This window comes from Hyperolius riggenbachi, chromosome 6 (genome assembly GCF_040937935.1).
Source record: "Hyperolius riggenbachi isolate aHypRig1 chromosome 6, aHypRig1.pri, whole genome shotgun sequence".
Lineage (NCBI taxonomy): Eukaryota > Metazoa > Chordata > Amphibia > Anura > Hyperoliidae > Hyperolius > Hyperolius riggenbachi.
In genome coordinates, this window is record NC_090651.1 from 204,666,432 (window position 1) to 204,691,292 (window position 24,861).

Here is a 24,861-nt window from a genome sequence, read left to right on the forward strand (position 1 = left end):
TTTTTTTTTTGCATTTGTGCCAATAAAATTTATAATCCGCTTTATACTGCAAGACTGTGCAATAGCATATTCTTTCTATAAGAAACAGGTACGGTTTAACAGGAAAGAAATATGGCAGCCTACATATGCCCCTCAGTTAAGATGTACTTTAAATCATTTTATTGCTTGGCTGCTCTCTTCAAACCCTACATAATTGCGTAGTTTGGTTGAAAGACCTCAAAACCATTAAATTCACCCCTGGGGGGAAAATGGGCATATTTCTGTCCTGCACGTTTACATCTCCAAGTTGATTGAGGGGAAAGCACAAACAAAAAAAAACCCTTACAATGCTTGGCCAATTAACCTTTAACCACTTAAAGAGGCACTACAGCGGAAAACTGTAAAATATGTGCAAACCTATACAAATAAGTACGTTTTCTTCCAGAGTAAAATGAGCCATAAATTACTTTTCTCCTATGTTGCGGTCCCTTACAGTAGGCAGTAGAAATCTGACAGAAGTGACAGGTTTTGGACTAGTCCTTTTCTTCATAGGGGATTTTCAGTGTAACGTTTGTGGAATCGTTTTCGCGGTCAGCGCACAAGATGCGCACTGACACAGCGAAAACCCTCCACAAGCGTATAATTAGGTGAACCCAGGCGAGGTGCAATGCACCAGCAGAGGGCAATTCCCACTGGCAGATGGCGCTGTGGAGTGCAGACGAGCACCGCCTCTGCACGGCCACAGATGCCAGATGGGAATTGTACAGATCTAAAGCAATACAGGGCTGAACAGCCCTTAAAGAGAAAGAGCAAAGAAACAGGATGAATGTGTGTCCACCAATCTAGTCGCCCTCCAGCGACGGTGAACACACATCAGCAGAAACAAAAGCCAGAACGCAATCGCAGGAGATGCGTTTGCCAAAAAAGACAGAAAGACAGAACAGAACAAAACACGAGAATAGCAAAGGCACAGCAAATAACAATAAGAAGATAATGAAAACAACAAACACTAGCTAAACGCGAACACTGCACTCATTCGCAACAGCAAACGCATTTTCGGTGCGGTCTCCGCACGAAAAGCGCAACAGAGACCAGCACGCCACCCTGACTGACCAATGACAGTCAAACACGAAAAGAGAGAACGTGGACGCTTGCTAAACTGTTACCTCACTGAGCCTACAGCAAGCATTCGTATCAGACAAGACAGACAAGCAGAAAACAGGAATATGAAAGGAAAGATCCACTGCTCTTTCCGCCAGGGCGAGTGCGATCCGGATACAGAGACAAGAAAGCAGATCAGAAGGATCCACAGCCACTACCGCTAGAGGCTAATGCGATCCAAGCAAGACAGATGAACGGAATGGACTACCAGTAACAACCGCTGCTCTGGTTAGCACCCCAGACAGAACGATTTCCTGACAACCACTGTTGGCGACAGGACAATCGCAACAGAGAGGCAATACAGACAAAACAGATAGCAACCTAACTGCACTAGGGAAGCTGCCTAGTGCAGTCCCAAGAATTACTCTAAGATAACTTTATCAAGCAATAGCACAGCTGACACTCTAGGAGTGTTTCAACAAACCATGAAGGATGACCAGCAAAGGACTCTGGGAAAACATGGCTTTTATACTGCCAGCCTACAAAGGAGGCAGCTAGGTGATTTGCATAACCAATGTATACAAATTCCTCAGTAGCAGAGCAGATCAGAAACTTGCAAAGGAAAGACAGGTCTCTCTTCCAGAGACCTGCAGCCCACAGACTAGAGGAATGGTCAAACAGCTGTCTGCCTGTGCAGCTAGCTGAGCGGATCATTACACTCAGCAAGGCTTTTATTCTTTATTAAGATATTCCCTGAAAAGGATTTAAACAATGATGCTGGCCAGCTTCCCTGCTCCCTACACAGTTTTTTGGCAGTTGGACAGAGCAACTGCCATTCACTAAGTGCTTCACTAAGTGCTATATCCCTGAGAATCCTCTATAAAGAAATGGACTAGTCCAGAACCTGTCACTTCTGTCGGATTTCTATAACCTACTGTAAGTAACAGCAACGTAGGAGAAAAGTAATTTATGGCTCATTTTACTCTGGGAAAAATGTACTTCTTATTTGTATATGTTTGCACATATTTTACATTTTACAGTTTTTCGCTGTAGTGCCCCTTTAATGACAACTGGATGTATGTACATGTCCAGTGTAGTTGTGGAGAGTGCACCACCAGTTTGTTACTAATGTGGCACATGCGGTAACATTTAAACTGTGACTAGTTGTAGAATACATTTTGGTGTGTCTCAACCTCTCTGGCGTTCTGATTCTACGCAGCTGCACGGCCGCGCGTGGTTTTTGAAACCTAATTTTTTATTAAATCGTGTAGCTAGCCTATCGCTAGCTACATGATACCCCCTCCCTGCCGATTCCCGCCCACCCTTCCGATCGCCGCCGGTGATCATGCCCATCAGGAAATCCCGTTCTGAACGGGATTTCCTTCAGGGCTTCCCCCATCTCCATGGCGATGAACGGAATGACGTCACCGACCAGCTGCCTGGCACTGATTGGCCATGCTGCGCATGGGGTCTCGGGGGCCCCCATTGCGCGGCGGATCGGCGGCGAGCGGCAGCGATAGGAGAAACACGCAGCTAGCAAAGTGCTAGCTGCGTGTTTTGCTAGCTGCGTGTTTGAAAAAAAAATTATTCAAATCGGCCCACCAGGGCCTGAGCAGTGCCCTCCGGCGTCACTGGACGAGCTCAGCTCGTCCAGAACGCCAGGGAGGTTAAAGCTTGGACCCACGTCACATTAAAAAATAGTTAGGGACGGACAAACCCAATCCAACATATAAAGTCATTTTTTAAAACTTGTAAAATGAAAACAAAGTGATTGAATATAAAAGTAAAATCCTATATTGTTTCCTTAGGAATTTGTTTTTTTAAATCTGTATGCCATAACTGCCATAAGGGTATATTATTATTTTTGCAAATATTATTATTTTTCTAAATACAATATTGTCACCATAAATTGTACTAGCAACATAATCTAAATGTTGTAAGAACCAGGATAGATAAGCAACTACAATTTGTGGGTTTAACGTTTAGCACTGTTGTAAAGCTGTAATGGATGTAAATGGAGAGCGTTTTTTTTTTTTCCCTTCAATTTTTTTCCTTATTTTCCATTTTAAAATGCATAGAAAACAAGGTAATTACTAAACAAAATTAACACACACCAAAAGCCCAATGTATCCAGGAAAAAAAAATATGGCACAAAACCTAAAAGCATCAGTCAAAAATATTTTTCAGAGATCTATTCTTCAGTAATGGGAAAATGTAACCTTTTTTAGTTACATTTGGTACCATGTCCATGTGTTTATGTCTCTGATTAGCTCTATTTGGCATTGCAGGCTGGAAGTTCTGGGCAGCACTGGTAATCTTGGCCATATGCTGTGGAGCTGTATATCACAAAGCCATAGAAAGCTATCAGAAAGGATTCATCTTAAGGTAAGATATAAAAATGTTTTACAGCGATTGGCAAACCCACAGAGTGAATTATAATAAAAATATCCTACTTAAGAACATACCATAAGGGTAGAAGAGAAAGAGGGCAAAGAAAAACAAAAGTTGCATACAGGAATCTGAAGAGTGGCATCTGGTTGGGGTTATTTAACAGATTCAGCCCCTATAAATGCAAGACCGAATTAACTGAGGCAACGTAAGTAGTTGATGATTATTTACTGTATATAAACAGCACTGATATCTACAGTAACGCTTCACAAACTACATAGCCATGTCAAGTGTCTTAGCGAAGATCATAAAGGTAAACATACCATTCATGTCCCAGGTGGAAGAACACAGTGACTGAGCACCAGAGCGGCACCCCTAACTATGGCTACACCCGAGGCTGTGAGCACCTTCAGCCCTGTGGTAGGCACTCCACTGGCACCCAGCCCAGAAAAGTGCCCTGTAAAACACCGAGCCCTGCAAAGCAAAGACCCCAACCCTGCAAAACAAAGCCCCCTGCCCTGCAAAGCCCACAGCAAAAAAGCCCCCAGCCCAGCAAATCACCCAGGTTTTTTTTTTTTTTCTTTTTAGAGGGGGGGGGGGGGCAGGGGGCAATTTTATTGTTTGCCATAGGTGCCATATTACCCAGATATGCCTTTGCCCCTGAGTATGCTAAAACTCTGTAGGGTCAAAGATAACTACAAGACACAGAATCTAAGGCATTACCAATATCAAGCCCAAAAAGCAGAAGCCTTAAGCTTGGTTACAACCTTTCACTACAACTTAATTTAAGGCATTTTTAATATGTTTACCTTCCTTCTGATATTGTCAGCAAGACAAACCTATCCACCAGGGACAGCGCTAATGTCCACAGGTGGAGAACAGGGCAGGGCTGCGCATATAAAAATGCCATCTGTCAAACCGTAAGTACAGACTTCTGCCACCTTCACTTGTCTGATTAGAAGAAACTATAGATTGAACAGGACAGTAAATATTTGGTCAAATGGTGGTGGGGATAGAGTAAGTTCCCTTCAGACTACAGCCGCATACATACTTGGTTACAAAGATCTTATCGATGGCACTTCAGTTCCTACCCTGGCCCACTTAACTGATACCTATTCAGAGGAGTGTGACGTGTTTCTGTTGATAGCATTACATGGATGTAAGTAAGTAGTTTTAGTAGGGAAAGAAAAAAATGTAAAGCAACATGATATAGGATCGTGAAGGAATTGGCAGCGCTTAGGCTGCAAATGAAATGATTACTAACATAGGTGTGCAACACCCCCCAGAGACTTAAAGTGACACCTAAGTCTTCCCAAAAAAGAAAAAGTTTTACTCACCTGGGGCTTCTACCAGGCCCCTGCAGCCATCCTGTGTCCTCATAGTCTCGATCAGATGCTCCTGTCCCCCGCCGGCAGCCACTACCTTTGTCAGCGACGGGCCTGGGAACACGAGTGATTCTTCGCGTTCCTGGCCGCAATAGCAGTATAGAGGGCATTATTGTGGACAGGAACGTGAAGAATCACTCGTGTTCCCAGGCCTGTCGGGCCTGTCGCCGAAAACTGAAGTGGCTGCCGGCGGGGGACAGGAGCATCTGATCGAGACTACGAGGGCACAGGATGGCTGCAGGGGGCTGGTAGAAGCCCCAGGTGAGTAAAACTCATTTTTTTTGGATGACTTAAGCATCCCTTCAAATACACACCTTGGCCCATGCGCAATTCTTTCTCCTTAGTTTTTTCCTAGATGGTAATTTTTCATTGTGCATTTAAAATAACTTTTCAGCATTTTGTTATTGAAAACGTACCAAAAATTAATTGGAAAAACTACTATCAAAATTATATGAAGAATTTTTTTGCTTGCTGGTTTATTTAAAAGGCATTTTATTAAGTTGTAAAAATATCACCTAGGAGAAAACTGAAAATGTGAATTGCTTATGTGCCCTTGAATTAAAAACCGATGCAAGCTACCAGGCATGGGCAAACTCGGCCCTCCAGCTGTTACGGAACTACAAGTCCCACAATGAATTTGCCTTTATGAGTCAGGACTGTGGCTGTCAGACTCCTGCAATGCATTGTGGGACTTGTAGTTCCTTAACAGCTGGAGGGCCGAGTTTGCCCATGCCTGCACTATACCCTAAAACTAGATCAAATTGAATGCAAACTGATATTCATGGATGCAGCTAGCCATAAGTATAATTACATTTTATTTGTAAAACAGGAGGAGATGGCAGCGCTTTCAAATGCAGGCTGCACCCGAATTGACCAGCTACATAGATGTGCAGAGCCCACACACGGGGAGATTACACAACTTGCATTCAAAGCACATGCAACGTATGGAGGACGTTGGCCTCCAATAAACAGTTTGCAGATTGTTTAGTACTAGACTTGTCCACCCCGTTGAGAGGTCCTCATGGAAAAAAACCCTAACCTCTAACGAACCTGGGGCAGCTAGCCATAAAATGATGTACACATTTTCTAAAGAACAGTGTAGGAATTGGCAGCATTCCTATTCAGGCTGCAACTGAAATGATTACCAACAGAAGTGTGCAACACCCCCCAGAGACTTAAATACACACCTTGAATTCAAAACCGATGCAAACTATGCACTAAATCCTAAAAATAGATAAAATTGAATGCAAACTGATGGGTGCAGCTAGCCATAAAAGACTTGCATGTTTTACAACAGCAGGAGATGGCAGGATATAGGATACATTAAAAAAAACAAAAAAACTATGTAACTAATGTAGCATGTGTATAGAACCAAAACAAAGGCAAGAGGTACAAAGTTATAAAAAATAGCTCTCCGCCTCATTCCTTCTTAAAATGTCTCTTACTGGGTTTTCTAACAGGCCATATCAACATACAAGAGTTATCTGCACCCCAGGCGACATTGCTTCAAAGGCAGCTGCTATCATCAGCAAGTAAGTAGCTAGAATTGTGTTCAATAAGGACTAAAAAAAAAACCTATTTTTCCTAAGCAGTACATTTCAAATGGTCTAACTTTGGCTTCCATATACCTAACATGTCTTTCACACGGATTAAGTGGACATATAGGCCATGAGAAATATTCCTCTCCAGGACATTTTTTTACCTCCTGTTGTTCTCTCTACTTTAGTATGTTAGTCAAGCAGGACCTGTCCTTAGTAAACCCATGCTGAAAGCTTATTCTCTGCTATGAAGTATCTCTTAGTAGCACCTCAAATAGTTTACACACAACTGACGTTAAGCTTACAGGTCTATAATTTAATGGATCTGATTATTTTCCCTTCTTAAATAATGGGAAAACATTGGCTGTACACCAATCTATTAGAACTCTGCTAGTTGAGTCACAAACTATAAGATAAAGGGGTTTATCGATAACTGAACTTAATTCCCTTAGGGCCTGAGGATGTATGCCATCCGGGCCAGGTGCCTATACCCATATTTATTTTATTTAGTCTTGCCTTCACTTCTTCCTGCGTTAAGAATTTAATATAACAATTGGAAGATTGGGACCCTTCCGCATCTGTAATTTGCAACAACGTTTCCCTTGTGAAAACAGAAGCAAAGCAATTATTCAATAGCTCTGCTCTACTTTTGTCATCCACCATTGAGTTCCCTCGCTTATCCTTTAGGAGTCCAATGCAGTCTACCTGTTTTTTGAGTTGATGCACTTGTAACTTCTTTGGGTCAGATTTGATATCCCTAGTGATTTGATTTTCAGCTTCAATCTTTGCCAGCCTAATTTATTTTATTGCACTCCTTTTTGTTTTGTTTCCATATGGAATATATTTACTACAATATTCATTGAGAATAATTTTAAAAGTTTGCCATTTCCCTTCAGTGTCCTTCCCTTTAAGTATATTATCCCAGTCCACCAAACTTGGACCCTGCCAGAGTTGATTGAACTTTGCTTTTCTAAACTTCATAGTTTTAGTCGTTCCGCTGCTCCGCTATCATTCACCAGATCAAACGTTCTCATGTTGTGATCGCTATTACCCAAATGTTCTTACACTTGCACATTTGATACATTATCTAGTCTGTTTGAAATGATCAAACTGCATTCCCACTAGTTGGTTCAGTTACCTTTTGAGTCAAATCACTGTCCTCTAGTGTTGCCAGAAATTTGCCACTTTTACCAGAATGAGTAGCTTTAATATCCCTGACATTAATCTGCATGCTTGTTTAGGGTCTATGGCTAAAAATTAAACAGTTATTATTATTATTATTATTTATTGTATTTATAAAGCGCCAACATATTACGCAGCGCTGAACATTAATTTAGGTTACAGACAATATTTAGGGGTGACATACAGCAATAATAGGATACAGGATAACAATACAGGAATACAAGAAAACCAGATCACACCGCACAGTATTAGTACAAGGTAATGCTTAGTCACTGGATGAAGCATGGAGATTAGGCAAGTTAGGTTCACTCAAATGCATGGCATGGGTTCACAGTAATGGAGGTGCCAGATCAGGTAGGACACAAAAGGAGGAGGACCCTGCCCAAAGGCTTACAATCTAGAGGGAGAGGTAAGGACACGAATGGTAGGGGACCAGAGTTCAGCTGTAGGTTTAGAGCACTTGTGAGGGGTAGTAGGCCAGAGTGAAAAGGTGAGTTTTGAGGGCTTTCTTGAAGATGTTGAAGGAGGGGGCTGCCCTAATGGGTGGAGGTAGGGAGTTCCATAGTGTTGGAGCAGCTCTTGAGAAGTCCTGGAGGCGTGCATGGGACTGGGTGATGCGGGGGGCGGTTAGGCGAAGTTCATTGGAAGAGCGGAGTGAGCGGCTAGGTGTGTACCTCTGAGTAAGATCGGAAATGTAGGTTGGACAGGTTTTGTGGACAGATTTGTAGGTCAGACACAGTATCTTGAATCTGATTCTGGACTGGATAGGAAGCCAGTGGAGGGATTCTAGGAGGGGATCTGCCGTGGTGGAGCGATGGGAGCAGTGGATAATTCTGGCTGCCGCATTCATGATGGACTGCAGTGGGGCTGTTCGGGTCATAGGGAGACCAGACAGCAGGGCATTGCAGTAGTCAAGGCGGGAAATTATGAGGGCATGGATGAGGAGTTTGGTGGTGGCAGAGGTCAGGAAAGGGCGAATCTTACAGATGTTACGAAGGTGGAAGTTGCAGGACTTTGTGAGGTTTTGGATGTGGGAAGTGAAGGAGAGTGTGGAGTCCAGGGTGACACCCAGACAGCGGGCTTGAGAGGTAGGGCGAATGGTAGTGTGGTTAACAGTGACATGCACATCTGGGAGGTTCGTGGATGGCCGGGGTGGGAAGATCATAAATTCCGTTTTGTCTAGATTTAGTTTCAGGAACCTAGCAGACATCCAGGAGGAGATGGCGGATAGGCAGGAGGAGACCTTGTCCATGGTAGTGGTGGATATGTCAGGGGTGTGGAGGTAGATCTGGGTGTCATCTGCATACAGATGGTAGTTAAAACCCATGGAGGAGATAACCTTGCCAATGGAGGATGTGTATAGGGTGAACAGTAGGGGGCCAAGGACCGAACCTTGGGGGACTCCCACCGAGAGGTGGTTGGGGGTGGACGAGGACTCATTGAATGTGGTCGTGAAGGAGCGGTTGGAGAGGTAGGATGAAAGCCAGGACAGGGCGAGATCGTGAATGCCCAAGGACTGGAGGGACTGGAGGAGTAGGGGATGATCTACTGTGTCAAAAGCTGCTGACAGGTCAAGGAGGAGGAGAATGGAGTATTTACCTTCAGCTTTAGCTAAGGCAAGGTCGTTGACCACTTTGGTGAGAGCAGTTTCGGTTGAGTGGGCAGGCCGAAATCCAGATTGGAGTGGGTCTAGCAGTGAGTTAGCATTGAGGTACTGGGTCAGGCGTTTGTGAACCAGACGCTCAAGGAGTTTTGAGACAAAGGGGAGGAGGGAGATAGGACGGTAGTTGGAGGGTAGCGAGGGGTCGAGTGAGGGTTTCTTGAGCAGGGGTAGTACAATGGCCTGCTTGAAGTCTGTGGGGAAGGTGCCTGTGGATAGGGAGAGGTTGAACAGGGTAGTGAGGACTGGGGCCAATTCCGTTGGACCGATTTCAACGAAACTTGGTATACAGTCCCTTTACTACCTGGGATGATATTTGCGATGGAAACAGAGGCGTCAGCAGAGTAAAAATTGATCATAGATAAAAACAGATAAAAGTTGGGGGGCAAGGGTGAACTTCCCTCCCCAAAACCAAACACAACCACTATGTATGGTTTAAACAAGATTTAATTTGTACTCCAGAACAAATGCAATGAGTTTTGTGGGTCTCTAGCCCGCTTCCTCAGGCAATAATAAAGATAAGAGTAACTCAGAAGTGGTCGTGTTTGGTTTTGGGGAGGTAAGTCCACCCTTGGCCCCCTCCCCCCCCCCCCCCCCCCCAACTTTTATTTGTTTTTACATATGATCAATTTTTACTCTGCCGGCACCTCTGTTTCCATTGCAATTATTGTTATCCACCTGGTGGATGGGTGAACACCCCTTCTTTCCTTCTACAGAAAGTGACTTTTTAGCCTGAGTGGGGACAGGCCTAATATTCCCATAAGTGCTTTAAGTGGTTGCCTGAACCCAGCAACCCATACTTGTAAGTATATTTCTATTTGCTGCTACCTTGGCATTCCTTTATCATCAATAATACACGATTGGGGGCTCTGGATTGTGTTTTTCCTTTATTTAACATAGTGACCTGGGATGCAGGGGTGCTTGGATACCACTTTTCAAAATCCGAATTGATCCGGATACCCAGATATCCGGATCCTGATCATTCAGATATCCGCGTTCATGCGGATATCCGAACGCATTATCCTGGCTATCCGGGTGGATATGGATATCCGGATAGATAGAATTGCTTTAAAAACTTTTTTGTAGGGTAAATGAGGCATGTAGCATCATTATTGTTTATAGGGGAACACTAATTGATGATGTGGGGACTTAAACCCCCCCCCCCCCCAAAAAAATGGCTGTCAATTAACATTAGGCCTAGGTTCCAGACAGCGGTCATGCAGCCCACACTGTGTCCAAAGTCCGACCGCGCAATTGGGACATGACAGTTTTAAGGCCAAGACACCTCCAAAAAATTACGCAGCAATTGTGTTTTGGGTTAAATATAGGTGTATCAGTGGCCTGTGGCAACCTGGCCTGGCGGTGGGAGCTGCACAGGCAGCAGGAGCAGGGCAATGCAGCAGCAGCAGGTGTAACGTGTGCCAGGCGCATACCGAAAATGACACGTGGCAATTGGCACTTAGCACATGGCACTTGCCAAGTGTCACGTGGCACTTGCCAAGTGCCACGTGACACGTAGCACGTGCCACGTGACAGTCAGACAGCAGAGGAGAAGACACTAGTGCACACTAACTGTCACAATGCCACTGCTCACAGCACAGCAGTTCTGTAAAAAGCTAACGCAGTAGTACTACTACTCTAACACCTACTAGCACACTGACTGCAGTACTACAGTACTAACTACACAATAACACAGTAATCATATCCCCTAATCCATAACCTAACCTATACCTAAGGCTAATAGCCGGCCAGCAGGCAGCAGCTGGCCTGGTCTGTGCACAGCACACACACAGACACATAGCAGCTGCCTGCAGCACACACTCTGATTGTCACACAAATGACATCAAGCTAATTAATGATTTAACAATAGTGTAGTGATAGTGAAGGGGTTACTCACTGAACAGCTTATCACTGTGTACAGCCCTTGGCCCAGCATCACTGGAGCACACACTCTGACTGTCACACTATGACCTCAATCAAGTTAATTAACGATTTAACAATAGTGTAGTGATAGTAGTGAAGGGGTTAATCACTGAACAGCTTTAGGTTTATTACTGTGTAAAGCCCTTGGTAGGCCACTAGCACTGGAGCATGTCTCTTAGTGAGTAATCAGCAAACTAAGACGATATGTCTCATCATGGCAGCCCTCCTTATTATACAGGGGGCTGGCCAGGGTTCCCCTCTGTGATTGGTTGTTAGGGCTTCTGCTGGGAGCCCTCTAATTGGCTCCAGGACATCATCTCCTTAGTTACAGTATTTCGGATCCGTATACCCGCAATATCTGCGGATATCCGGGTTATGCGGCCAAATATCCGCAGATAGCTAGCCAGATTTTTTTAAAAAAATCCGGGATCCCAATCGAATAATGTAAAGTTCGGATATCTGGGTTACCCGGATATCCAGAATCCGGATGAGCACCACTGCTGGGATGATCTGTTCTAGAGACTAACAGTGGAACCACAAACAGCCAATCAGATTTCACCCATTTATGTCAATGGAATAAATGTAAAAGGCTACGATTCTCACAGTAATAAAGCCACAGTCCCCAAACTTGACACAATTTGTCACATGGTAACCGAGGTGAAAAATTCAGGGAAAGTGAGTGAATCGTAAAACAGCCAATCAAATTTCAGCCATTCATTTAAAATGGGAAAATGTAAACTGCAGCCATTCTTAGACCGTTAATGGCAGGGATCTAAAACTTGTCACAGTTGGTCACTGGAAGCAAAGAAAGCTCAGAAAGCACAGCAAAAATATATTCCAAATCTATATATGCAAACGTGCGTATCTAGAGCAAGACAAAACATAAACTTCAAAAGAAACTGTATTTTTATTATTGATCATTATCATACAATCACATAGGACAAAAAACACCATAGGGAAGAATGGGGGAGACAAAAACAATTAAAAACCCAAAAATAGGGATGGGTGGCTGCGGGGAATACTTATGCAGTTGGTGCAATATAATATGCGTAGGCAGATTTGATGTACATTTATAATAGTTACTGTATATATACACTGTATGTAGGCAGTTGGAGGTGAACAGAGTTCCATAGAAATATATCTATATACAATAAGATAAACACAAGAAAAATAACCTTTATATTGCGCTTTTCTCCTAGCAGACTCAAAGCGCCAGAGCTGCAGCCACTAGGACGCGCTCTATAGGCAGTAGCAGTGTTAGGGAGACTTGCCTAAGGTCTCCTACTGGATCAAGACGGTACAAGTTCACAAAGTGCTAAGTGCAATAGTCCATAATATATTTAAAAAAATCACCAATTCAAACCGGAGCCCACAATATCCTAATGCATATGTAATCAATCGTTGCGTACAATCAGTAAACTGATCCCAATCGGGTGCAATGCATAAGCTAAAGTGCAATCTGGACAAATAAATGCCCGTATGTAAATATCTGTAATGCACAACCATATGCAATTCTGACAAGCGCTCCCAGTCAGTAAGGGCCTGTTTCCACTTGCGCTGTTTCCCCGCGGAATCCGCAAAGTTTCCCCGTGGGGAAACTCTGCCATAGGGAACAATATTGCCGCCGGACGAATCACTTGCGCTAGCGATTTGGCCGGCATTTCCATCCCAAATGGTGCAGGAGGCTGTGAATCCCATAGCCGTGCATGGCACGGCTGATGGGATTCGTCTGCATACCCGTAGATCCGGAAGTGGCGCCACGTATTTTGCAGACGCTTGCAGCTCAAGTGGAAACGAACCCTCAATGTCCCACAAGGATCTGAGCAATGCGTAAAGCAATAAATCGAACCGCCATTCTATCTGCATGCTGCTCTGCTCCAACTTGCCGCAGCCACCCTCTAGGCCTGACACGTGTGTCGTATGAAAGTCAGGCTTCCTCATAGACCATCATCCCTATTTTGGGGTTTTTAATTATTTTTGTCCTATGTAATTTCATGATGATCATAAAAAAAATAATACATTTACATTTTCATACATTTGGAGTGTTGAGATCTTTTTTCTTTTGAGGTTTACAAATGGTCAGTGGGTGACTGGGAATAATATTCTGTAAAGTGGGTGGAGCTTAAAACAGCCAAACACAATTCACCTATTGATTTTCAAGGTGTATATTTAAATTACTGCCATTCATACATTGTTAATGGCAGAGGTCTTAAACCTAATAAAGTCAGCCATTGGGTGACTGGGGGTTCAAATTCAAAAAAGTGGGGGAACTTACAACAGCTAATCAAAATTTACCTATTGATTTTCAAGGGGAATATTGACATTGCTGCCATTCTTACACTATTAATGGCAGAGGTCTCAAACCTGCCACTATCAGTCGTTGTCTGACTGGTGTTTAAATTCACTGAAGGGGGCAGAGCCACAAACAGCCAAACAGATTTCTTTTCTTGATAAGCTGCTTCCATTCTCACATTGACGTCAAGGACCCCAAAGCTCACAAACTTGGTCATTGAGAGACTGTTTGTCAAGGTTACAAAAAGTGGGTGGAGCCAAAACCCATTTCACATTCTTACACTTTAAATGGCAGGTTTCTCAAACTTGGCACAGTTGGTCACTAGATGACTGGGATTCATATTCAAGAAAGTAGGTGGAGCCTACAACAGTCAATCAAAATTCACATATTGAATTTCAAGGGGAATATTTAAATTGCTTCCATTCTTACAATGTTAATAGCAGAGGCCTCAAACCTGGTGCAGTTGGTCACTGGGTGAATGGGGTTAAATTCACTAAAGAGGGCAGAGCCGCAAACAGCCAATCAGATTTGTTTAATTTCTATGGAAAACTTTAAATTATTGATGCAGAGAAACCCGGCCGCTCACAAACTTGGTCATTGAGTGTCTGTGTGTTAAGGTTAGAAAAAGTGGGCAGAGCCATCAACAAACAAATACTTACCCGGACAATGCCGGGTCATCAGCTAGAAGGAAATAAATGTCAGCTGCCATATTTCTCTCATCTCTGGTTCTTTTTAAACACAGGAAGCCAGCACTGAAAACCCTGTCAGCCAGGAGAGAAACCCTTTCTGCAGTATTGCATTTTTTTATGTGTGCAGAGCACAAAACCTGTGCATGTCAAATTTTGATATATTATACTTACTAGCCATTAAAAAGAAAAAAAGAGCCAATCTGCTAGAGCTTTAAAAGCAAATTATTACAGCTTTACTTGGTTGCTCATTAACATTCACATTAGTTCTAATAGAGTAAAATTATAATAAAGCAATATTTGGTTCCTTTTTGCCATTATTTTAATATCCATTGAGGGCATCACACGTCAAAGTACAATCCTTCAATTGATCACAGTAAGCGTGCATCTGTGTGACTGACGCATGCATGGGCACCTATGTACCTGAACCTTAAAATGTTGTGTTTTCCCTAATTTAAGAGGTTACCTGTTAGTTAAATACTGTGTGTTATATTACAGTTACTCCAGAGACCACCCCATCTTCCTGCAGCTCAATGATTACTTCTGGTCGAGGGACGAGATGAAATTCTCTCTGCCGTTTGGCACAAATGGCAGTGGTAAGAAAAACTATACAGAATGAATTTATATTCGCTGTATGTATCTAGACCTGTAAGTGGCGTATCGTAATTTTTAAATTCTACGTGTACAGTAAATGTGGAGTGTAACAAGGGATCAGGATATGGAATAGGATTAAAAGTATCTGAACTCTGAATACTGTATTTTTAAATAAAAGGTATATGTATGTTTTGCTTTGAATAAGGATTATATGCGGCAGTGGCAGTGATGACATCAAGTGAAGGAAAGTTTTTTTCAGATTTGCTTTAAGGATCACATTATAGTAAAAATCCCAGCTTATATTCATTTATATTTTAAGTAGTGTTGGTGTTCGGAAACCTGAATTACGCCGCACATCACACTTCAGTGCCTCAACTAGTGGAGAGTCATTGGGAGGTCACCCATGTGTGGTTCTTATTAGACTCCAATGCTTCCTCCTTCCGACTTGGAAGAGGGAAGAATTGGAGTCACGTGAAGTGCACCATAGACCACAACCCTTTGACCCTCTCCGCTAGATGAGGTACTGAAGTGTGCTGTGCCCGTAATTTGTGTTTCTGAATTTGGAAATCCGGATTCAAATGCTAACACGAATTCCATGAATTAAAAAAATAATTAAAAAAAAACCCTGAAACCATTTTCTCTACCTAGTTCTCATATCCTGCATTTTTCTGTATTATATAATGTATGTATAATTTTATAGAGAAGGTGTACAGACCATTTGCTAAGCATATAAAAATTGCTCATTTTGCCAACCTTTCAGTTTTAGATGTATTTATACATTAAAGAGTACATAAAGTAAAAAATACAGAGCCTGTCATGCCGAGCTCTATCTCAACTATACAGGACTGGCTGGATCAATAAATTGTTACTTAATCCCAATTCATGCAGGCAGTTGATTTCTGTGCTCCCTCAAAATTGCAGCAAATTTTTGCCTGAGGCTCTGGCCACCCCCATATGCATTGCCACGTTCTGCTCCCAGCTTGGCAGTGGACAAGCTAAGGGACGGCGAATGTTAACGCTGGCCAAGGCTCTGAAGACCTTCAGAAACATGGTCATGACTGCATTTCTGAGGAGGGGGATAGTGCATCAACTTTGTCCCAATTATGATGGATCAGGCGAGCCATTGTCACAATACTCATGGATGCCCTGCCGGCAGCTCCGTGCAGCCGCGAACTTCCACCTTGTCTGGCGGCATACCCGACTCTCCTGTGGCTGCGAGCCAGCGCCGTGCTTCCACCCAAGACCCTGTGGCTGCGAGCCAGCGCCGTGCTTCCACCCAAGACCCTGGGCGAGCGCGCACGGCTTGTGACAGCCTTTATAGACTGAGGAGATGGGTGTGAGGCCATTTGCTTATTTATGTACACACATGCACTCCTACTCGCTGCATACTCAGTTTTTACAACAGGCTGTTGTGGGGAAAAATGTCAAAAGCATTTGCAAAGTCTATACCAATTCACTAAGTCCCCAAAACTAGTGTTGGGCGAACAGTGTTCGCCACTGTTCGGGTTCTGCAGAACATCACCCTGTTCGGGTGATGTTCGAGTTCGGCCGAACACCTGATGGTGCTCGGCCAAACCGTTCGGCCACATGGCCGAACTAAGAGCGCATGGCCGAACGTTCCCCGAACGTTCGGCTAGCACTGTGATTGGCCGAACGGGTCACGTGGTTCGAACCCCGAACGCGCTCTGATTGGCCGAACGGGTCACGTGGTTCGGCCCGAACGCGCTCTGATTGGCCGAACGGTCACGTGGTTCGGGTAAATAAATACCCGAACCACGTCATATATCTCCGCCATTTGTCTGTGGGTTTAGCTTTGGGTAGGCAGGCAGGGTAGTTCGCGCTCCAGCCACGCTAGCCAGGGTCCCCCCAGTCATTGTGTGTCGCTGCTGGGAACAGTAGTACACCGCTCGCTCAGCCACACTATATAGCATTGTGTGTACTGCCACTGTGTACCTCGCTCAGCCACGCTATATATAGCATTGTTTACTGCCACTCTGTGTACACGGCTCAGCCAGACTATATAGCATTGTGTGTACTGCCACTCTGTGTACACCGCTCAGCCAGACTATATAGCATTGTTTACTGCCACTCTGTATACACCGCTCAGCCAGACTTTATAGCATTGTGTGTACTGCCACTGTGTGTACACCGCTCAGCCAGACTATATAGCATTGTTTACTGCCACTCTGTGTACACCGCTCAGCCAGACTATATAGCATTGTGTGTACTGCCACTCTGTGTACACCGCTCAGCCAGACTATATAGCATTGTGTGTACTGCCACTCTGTGTACACCGCTCAGCCAGACTATATAGCATTGTGTGTACTGCCACTGTGTGTACACCGCTCAGCCAGACTATATAGCATTGTGTGTACTGCCACTCTGTGTACACCGCTCAGCCAGACTATATAGCATTGTGTGTACTGCCACTCTGTGTACACCGCTCAGCCAGACTATATAGCATTGTTTACTGCCACTCTGTGTACACCGCTCAGCCAGACTATATAGCATTGTGTACACCGCTCAGCCAGACTATATAGCATTGTTTACTGCCACTCTGTGTACACCGCTCAGCCAGACTATATAGCATTGTGTGTACTGCCACTCTGTGTACACCGCTCAGCCAGACTATATAGCATTGTGTGTACTGCCACTCTGTGTACACCGCTCAGCCAGACTATATAGCATTGTGTGTACTGCCACTCTGTGTACACCGCTCAGCCAGACTATATAGCATTGTTTACTGCCACTCTGTATACACCGCTCAGCCAGACTATATAGCATTGTGTACACCGCTCAGCCAGACTATATAGCATTGTTTACTGCCACTCTGTGTACACCGCTCAGCCAGACTATATAGCATTGTGTGTACACCGCTCAGCCAGACTATATAGCATTGTGTGTACTGCCACTCTGTGTACACCGCTCTGGCAGTACACACAATGCTATATAGTCTGGCTGAGCGGTGTACACAGAGTGGCAGTACACACAATGCTATATAGTCTGGCTCTCTGTGTACACCGCTCAGCCAGACTATATAGCATTGTGTGTACTGCCACTGTGTGTACACCGCTCAGCCAGACTATATAGCATTGTTTACTGCCACTGTGTGTACACCGCTCAGCCAGACTATATAGCATTGTTTACTGCCATCCTGTATACACCGCTCAGCCAGACTATATAGCATTGTGTACACCGCTCAACCAGACTATATAGCATTGTTTACTGCCACTCTGTGTACACCGCTCAGCCAGACTATATAGCATTGTGTGTACTGCCACTCTGTGTACACCGCTCAGCCAGACTATATAGCATTGTGTGTACTGCCACTGTGTGTACACCGCTCAGCCAGACTATATAGCATTGTGTGTACTGCCACTCTGTGTACACCGCTCAGCCAGACTATATAGCATTGTGTGTACTGCCACTCTGTGTACACCGCTCAGCCAGACTATATAGCATTGTGTGTACTGCCACTCTGTGTACACCGCTCAGCCAGACTATATAGCATTGTTTACTGCCACTCTGTATACACCGCTCAGCCAGACTATATAGCATTGTGTACACCGCTCAGCCAGACTATATAGCATTGTGTGTACTGCCACTCTGTGTACACCGCTCAGCCAGACTATATAGCATTGTGTGTACTGCCACTCTGTGTACACCGCTCAGCCAGACTATATAGCATTGTGTGTACTGCCACTCTGTGTACACCGCTCAGCCAGACTATATAGCATTGTGTGTACTGCCACTCTGTGTACACCGCTTAGCCAGACTATATAGCATTGTGTGTACTGCCACTGTGTGTACACCGCTCAGCCAGACTATATAGCATTGTTTACTGCCATTGTGTGTACACCGCTCAGCCAGACTATATAGCATTGTTTACTGCCACCCTGTATACACCGCTCAGCCAGACTATATAGCATTGTGTACACCGCTCAGCCAGACTATATAGCATTGTGTGTACTGCCACTGTGTGTACACCGCTCAGCCAGACTATATAGCATTGTGTGTACTGCCACTGTGTGTACACCGCTCAGCCAGACTATATAGCATTGTGTGTACTGCCACTCTGTGTACACCGCTCAGCCAGACTATATAGCATTGTGTGTACTGCCACTCTGTGTACACCGCTCAGCCAGACTATATAGCATTGTGTGTACTGCCACTCTGTGTACACCGCTCAGCCAGACTATATAGCATTGTTTACTGCCACTCTGTATACACCGCTCAGCCAGACTATATAGCATTGTGTACACCGCTCAGCCAGACTATATAGCATTGTGTGTACTGCCACTCTGTGTACACCGCTCAGCCAGACTATATAGCATTGTGTGTACTGCCACTCTGTGTACACCGCTCAGCCAGACTATATAGCATTGTGTGTACTGCCACTCTGTGTACACCGCTCAGCCAGACTATATAGCATTGTGTGTACTGCCACTCTGTGTACACCGCTCAGCCAGACTATATAGCATTGTGTGTACTGCCACTGTGTGTACACCGCTCAGCCAGACTATATAGCATTGTTTACTGCCATTGTGTGTACACCGCTCAGCCAGACTATATAGCATTGTTTACTGCCACCCTGTATACACCGCTCAGCCAGACTATATAGCATTGTGTACACCGCTCAACCAGACTATATAGCATTGTGTGTACTGCCACTGTGTGTACACCGCTCAGCCAGACTATATAGCATTGTGTGTACTGCCACTGTGTGTACACCGCTCAGCCAGACTATATAGCATTGTGTGTACTGCCACTCTGTGTACACGGCTCAGCCAGACTATATAGCATTGTTTACTGCCACTGTGTGTACACGGCTCAGCCACACTATATAGCATTGTGTTTACTGCCACTCTGTGTCTGCTGGGAACAGTAGTACACCGCTCACCCGCCACTGTATAGCATTGTGCTCTGTGTCGCTGCTGGCAATAGTGGTACACCGCTCACCCACCACTGTATAGCATTTCTGTACTGCCACTGTACTGCTGCCAGTCAGCGTGTACTTTAAGGATAAGTGAAATGAGGAAGAAATCCGGTGAAAGAGGGAGGGGCAAGGGAAGAGGTGTTTCCCCTGACGGTTCACGTACAGGCCACAGGGGAGCACCCAAGAAAACCCACTCAATACCGCCCATGTTGTCCAGGACAACAACCCTCACAGATCCAAAAGAACAGGACCAGATAATTACTTGGATGACCCTTCAAGCGTCCAGCAGTGGGTTAAGCAGCACCAGCACATCACGCACGAGGTCAGAGTCCTCAGCCAGTTACAAGGAGCCAGTGGGCACAAAGCTGACACAACCGGCAGCGACACCACGCACACAACTGCCAGATAACCAGTCCGATGAATTACCTCAGGACACAATGGGGTATTCGCAGGAGCTATTCCCAGGCCAACAAACTTCCACCTTTGAAAGGTCAATGGAGGAACAGCCAGAAATGTTGTGCCCGGATTCACAACCATTAACTGTGGGAAATGCACCGGGCACTGAAATACAACAAGGCGAGTCCGAGGACTTTGAAACCCAAATCCCAGAGCAAGTTGGGCAGGAGGGGTTGCAATTGCAGGAGGTCGGCCGAGAAGATCTGGAAGACGACGTTGGAGTGAGCTGCGCAGAGGTTGTTCTGGGGAGCTCTACTCCACGGCGGCGGCCCCCCACAATGACATATGACGAGTTTGAGGAGATGGAAGAGGAGGGTATGGACAATGTGGACAGAGACCCAGATTTTGTTTGTGAACGAGAACATCGCCGTCGTAGCAGCAGCACAGATGAGTCTGTTGAAGAACCCACTGCTGCACGAGTTCGCCTTGTGCCACAAGGTAGGCGGCGCGCAATTTCAGGCACCACAAGCGTGGAAGTTCAAGTGAGAGGCAAAAGAGGCGCAAACAGAAATCGCCAGCAAGGCAGGTGCTCCAAAGTCTGGGCTTTCTTTGAAGACTGCACTGAGGATGTTACCATGGCGATTTGCAAGGTGTGCAAGACCCGCCTGAGCAGGGGGAAAAGTATTAACAACCTCTCCACCACCAGCATGAGCCGCCACATGCTATCCAAACATCCCACTCTGTGGGCAAACTCGACAGGACAGGGTACCAGCAACACTGCCTCCCTTGGGTTCACCAGACTCACCACCAGACCCGCCTCAGCAGCAGCAGTAGCCCAGCCATTGCGTGGTTCACAACATTCACAAACATCAGACGACGCTGACACTGTCTTTTTCCGGAGTAGTGCTCTTGAGGTCTCCCAGTCTTCATCAAACACAACAACCAACAGCCCTTCCGTGTGCAGCGCTACGGTTCAGTTGTCTGTGTCGGAGATGTTTGAGCGCAAGAGGAAATTGCCAGCAAATGACCCCCGGGCCGTGGCAGTAACAGCCAGCATAGCCAAGCTTCTGGCCTGCGAAATGCTGCCATATCGAGTGGTGGAGACAAACAGCTTCAAGGGCATGATGTCAGTGGCCATCCCACGTTACGTGGTTCCCAGCCGCTACCACTTTGCGCGCTCTGCAGTGCCTGAGTTGCATGAGCACGTGGTCAGCAAAATAACCCGAAGCTTGAAGAATGCCGTTGCCTGCAAGGTTCACCTCACCACTGACACCTGGACGAGTGCGTTCGGCCAGGGTCGATACATCTCCCTTACCGCGCACTGGGTGAACCTTGTGGAGCCTGGCAGCGGTTCCTCACCTGCTACGGCGCGGGTGTTGCCCACGCTGCAAACAGCTGCACCGCCGTCCCCCCCCACTGGATAACAGCAGCACCTACCTCTCTGACTCCTTCTCCTCCAACGCATCTCAAAGCTGTACCTCATCCGGAAACGCTAACCCAGCAGCAGTAGGATCGTGGAAGCAGTGCAGCACAGCTGTTGGCATGCGTCAGCAAGCGTTGCTGAAGCTGATCTGCCTTGGGGATAAGCAGCACACGGGGAGGAAATTTGGAGGGGAATAAAGGAACAGACGGATTTGTGGCTGGCACCGCTGGACCTGAAACCGGGCATGGTTGTGTGTGATAATGGGAGTAATCTTATTCGCGCTTTAAGGTTGGCTAAGCTGACACACATTCCTTGCCTGGCGCACGTGATGAACCTAGTAGTTCAGCGGTTCCTGAGGACATACCCAGGCGTGGCCGATCTTCTGTTGAAGGTGGGACGAGTGGCCAAACATTGCAGAAATTCCAGTACTGCTTCGGGGGCACTCGCCAAGATGCAGGAGCGCTTCAATCTCCCCCACCATCGCTTGCTGTGTGATGTCCCTACGCGCTGGAATTCTACGCTGCACATGCTAGCCCGCTTTTGCGAGCAGAAGAGTGCAGTGGTCCAGTACATGACGGCGCAGTACCGAGGCGCATCAGGCCAGCTGCCAAGCTTCTGTGGATCCGATTGGGCCAACATGTTGGACCTCTGCCAAGTCCTCCAACATTTTGAGCAATCCACGTTGCTTGTGAGCAGTGACAACTCTTCAGTCAGCATTACCATACCACTGCTGTGTTTACTGAAGAGGTCAATGTTGAAAATCAAGGAAACAGCTGTCATGATGCAACTGGGGGAATCTGAAGGAGAAAACGATCAGCGTGATGGTACCAACATCAGGCCATCAGCCTCAGGAAACGCTGGCCCCAGCAGCTATGACGAAGAAGAGGAGGAGGAACAGCTGGAGTTGGAGCAGGAATTTCCTGCCACCACTGACGAGGGCCAGAGCGGTGCACGTTGGACTTCCACAATTCAGCGCGAATGGTCAGCAGAAGCAGACCAGGAAGAAGGTGACGACTATGATGCATCACAACAACTATCACAACGCTCACAAGAGGATGATGAGGATTCTGGTAGGACTCTGGCACACATGGCTCAATTCATGCTACACTGCATTGAACGCGACCCACGCATTGTGCGCATTCTGGACAACACCAATTACTGGGTTTATACCCTTCTGGATCCACGGTACAAACACAATGTTCCAAAACTGCTTGAAGAAAGAGCCAGACAGGTCAAAATGGAAGAATACCAGCAGGCCCTTGTGGAGACTTTAGAGAGGAGATTGACATCCTCCCCCTCCTCTAGCCAGTTGTACGCCGACAGACTGACTTCCGCAAACCCAGGACGACCAGGAGGGCAGCAAACAACACAAGCCGCAGCTAGTGCCCAAAAGGGAATGGTATCGGCAGTGTCCTTGGAGTGGGAACATTTTCTGACACCCATGCAGCAGCAGCCCACAGAACAGCAAGCGTGCAGATCCACCTCCAACACCGATCGCCTGGAGAAGATGGTCAAGGACTACATGTCAGATGGCGTAGCTGTGTTGAACAATCCATCTGCACCCTTCAACTATTGGGTATCGAAGCTAGACACCTGGCACGAACTGGCAATGTACGCAATAGAGGTGCTGGCTTGCCCGGCAGCCAGCGTTATGTCGGAACGCTGTTTCAGTGCTGCCGGAGGCATCGTCACAGATCGGCGTATCCGCCTCTCCACAGAAAATGCAGACCTTCTGACTCAAATTAAAATGAATCAATCCTGGATTGGAAACGACTACGCAACACTCCAGGACCCCAACCAAGTAACATGACCAATGAACATCTGGGATGGTTTAGCGTTTCCGGTCCCTGTTTATGGAACCTCTCATCTGTATTACACTTATGACTGCATGGCGGCAAAAAGCATTGCTGCTATATCCGCACGCTTTTTGTCCTCATGCAAGGCCTGGGTTGTTGTGTCTCAAAAAGCGTGGCCTTCTCCTCCTGCGCCTGCTCCTGTTCCATCACGTGTGCTGCTGCTGCTGGGTTAGCGTTGCCGGTCCCTGTTTATGGAACCTCTCATCTGTATTACACTTATGACTGCATGGCGGCAAAAAGCATTGCTATATCCGCACGCTTTTTGTCCTCATGCAAGGCCTGGGTTGTTGTGTCTCAAAGCGTGGCCTTCTCCTCCTGCGCCTCCTCCTGTTCCATCACGTGTGCTGCTGCGTTAGCGTTACCGGTTCCTGTTTATGGAACCTCTTCTCTTTATTACATTTATGACTGCATGGCGGTAAAAAGCATGCTATCCGCACGCTTCTTGTCCTCATGCAAGGCCTGGGTTGTTGTGTCTCAAAGCGTGGCCTTCTCCTCCTGCGCCTCCTCCTGTTCCATCACGTGTGCTGCTGCTGCTGGGTTAGCGTTACCGGTCCCTGTTTATGGAACCTCTTCTCTTTATTACATTTATGACTGCATGGCGGTAAAAAGCATGCTATCCGCACGCTTCTTGTCCTCATGCAAGGCCTGGGTTGCTGTGTCTCAAAGCGTGGCCTTCTCCTCCTGCGCCTCCTCCTGTTCCATGACGTGTGCTGCTGCTGCTGTTGGGTTAGCGTTACCGGTCCCTGTTTATTGAACCTCTCATCTGTATTACATTTATGACTGCATGGCGGTACAAAGCATGCTATCCGCACGCTTCTTGTCCTCATGCAAGGCCTGGGTTGTTGTGTCTCAAAAAGCGTGGCCTTCTCCTCCTGCGCCTCCTCCTGTTCCATCACGTGTGCTGCTGCTGGGTTAGCGTTACGGGTCCCTGTTTATGGAACCTCTTCTCTTTATTACATTTATGACTGCATGGCGGTAAAAAGCATTTTACCTGTGCAAAGAAACATGACATTTTCAGCATTTAAAAGACAGTTTTTCCTTTGAAACTTTACAATCAATTTTCTCAAAAACTATAAGCTCTTTTTCAAATATTTTTTTCCCTCTTGTACCCACTCCCAAGGTGCACATACCCTGCTAATTTGGGGTATGTAGCATGTAAGGAAGCTTTACAAAGCACGAAAGTTCGGGTCCCTATTGACTTCCATTATGTTCGGAGTTCGGCGCGAACACCCGAACATCGCGGCGATGTTCGGCGAACGTTCTCGAACCCGAACATCTAGGTGTTCGCCCAACACTACCCAAAACTGAGCATGTTCATCAGCCAATACCTATTTTCCACAAACTGGTGTTAGTTATGTGGAATTGTATTATATTATGCTGTATAATTTTGAATAGCATCACTTATATCTTCAAACAATTAACACACTGCTGTACTGATAAGGATATGTTGTTTCCTGGACTTAATTTTTCCCCCTTCCTGAAAAGAAGCAAATTATAAGCTCTACACCAGTCTTATGGAAC

At 45.9% G+C, this 24,861-nt stretch overlaps 1 protein-coding gene across 2 annotated transcripts in view; it reads left to right on the forward strand.

The window, feature by feature from the left end:
- LOC137522634 (CMP-N-acetylneuraminate-beta-galactosamide-alpha-2,3-sialyltransferase 4-like) overlaps nt 1–24,861 on the forward strand; it is a 216,393-nt gene that overhangs the window by 24,180 nt on the left and 167,352 nt on the right. For both annotated transcript variants that reach the window (XM_068242716.1, XM_068242715.1), the window contains exons 2-4: nt 3,369–3,465; nt 6,314–6,385; nt 14,634–14,731. In XM_068242716.1, the coding sequence (XP_068098817.1) occupies nt 3,369–3,465; nt 6,314–6,385; nt 14,634–14,731 (267 nt within the window). The remainder of the gene's footprint in view (nt 1–3,368; nt 3,466–6,313; nt 6,386–14,633; nt 14,732–24,861) is intronic.